General features: G+C 43.0%; 1 protein-coding gene across 1 annotated transcript; it reads left to right on the forward strand.

The window, feature by feature from the left end:
- Positions 1–439: 439 nt before the first annotated feature.
- Positions 440–1,446, forward strand: SARC_15797 (hypothetical protein; the record flags this gene model as incomplete). Its single annotated transcript, XM_014290092.1, has 2 exons — positions 440–651; positions 1,319–1,446. The coding sequence occupies 2 exons, from the start codon at positions 440–442 to the stop codon at positions 1,410–1,412; spliced, it is 306 nt and encodes a 101-aa protein (XP_014145567.1). The 3' UTR covers positions 1,413–1,446.
- Between the last annotated feature and the right edge of the window lie 129 nt (positions 1,447–1,575).

The following is a 1,575-nucleotide window of genomic DNA, read 5'->3' on the forward strand; positions in this document are numbered from 1 at the left end:
TATATTATTATATTGGTGTGTGTGTGTGTGTGTGTGTGTGTGTGTGTGTGTGTGGACAAATCGTTTCTTATATACTGTGGACGTGTCGTGGGCAAGGTCCTACTACACCTTGATGTTCATACCCGTGAATTAGGCACAGCGATAGTTCTGTAATTTGGCTTGTAGCAGTAAAAGAAGCAAGTCATCACGAGCCCATCCCGGACCACAAGACCACATCGTACAAAGACATGCAGATACCGATAGCCTCGTACTTTTCAATTACAAGTGCTTAAAATCTTCGGTGTATTGCTCTACAACCCTTCGATATAATACTCATTCCCCCACCACAGAGTGATTGTGCCAGGGTACAAAGATGCACACGCCTTGGTAGTTTCGTGTTTCACCATCGCAAGTGCTGCAACCGTACATAGTAATACTCATTTCTTGACCACAGGGTGATATGAGCCAAGGCACTTCGCTGTACCGGCCCAACGACAGCAAACTGGCCTTTTTCTGGCACAGATTCGACCGCAAATACATGAAGCCCGTCTTCTCTCGCCTCACCGCAGCTGTACTCGGGGGCCACGATGGCGCGGATGACCATTTAGGACTGTCTCCACCGCCACACAGCCGTGACCACACAATGAGCGATGACGAGGATAGTATATCGGGGTATGTAGATATGTACATATGTACATATAGGCATTTTTATTCGCAAGTTGTGTTGTCAAATGCTCGTGGAGGCGACTAGTTGTTTTTTGTGTCTTTTGATCAACGTGTATGACCATGACTGTCGCTACCGCCACAGCCGTGACTACATAATGAGTGACAACGATGAGGGTATATCGGGGTATGTAAATCAACACAGCGTGGCAGATATATGATTTCGTTACGAGTTGGTAACTGCTTATTATTGGGCCTGGTTGGGGGGGGGTTAGTCTACATGTGCATGATCATCTAGTACTGCCAGCTCAGCCATCTTCGGCTAAACTGCAAATGACTTATTTTGTTGTAGTGTACTTGTTGCTTGAAAGCACTCTAGCCGACCGGATACGCCCATTTTACGCAAGGATCTTGTTGGGCCTATCTAATTATACTGCTGACCAGATCGACTCGCCCGTGTGGGTTTTTTTAACCCTCCGTGCCATGCGCCATTGTTTCACGGGATTAATGCTCTTATCTACGTCAATACACTATCATGTTGGATTACTGTTACAGGCAAGTGGGATTGAATCTCATACTTATTGCCACACTGCTATTCTTAAGTATACCCTTTGTACACTACAATAAAAGTGCCGAACTTTTTCAACTCAACGTATCTATCGATGTACAAATACAGAGACGAACTCGAATTGGCCGAAGCAATGGAATTGGAGATTCGGCGCCAAGCCAGTTTTAAAAATCAGGACTTATCTGCGGTGAACAATTATTAGGTGCGCCAACAACAATGTCAGGTGGAGTATCGCCAACCATATATATTTATATATATTTATATATATATATACATATATATATATATATATATATGTATGTGTGTGTATGTATGTATGTATGTATGTATGTATATATATATATATGTATGTGTGTGTATATATA

The sequence above is a fragment of the Sphaeroforma arctica genome (genome assembly GCF_001186125.1).
Source record: "Sphaeroforma arctica JP610 unplaced genomic scaffold supercont1.6760, whole genome shotgun sequence".
Taxonomy (NCBI): Eukaryota; class Ichthyosporea; order Ichthyophonida; genus Sphaeroforma; species Sphaeroforma arctica.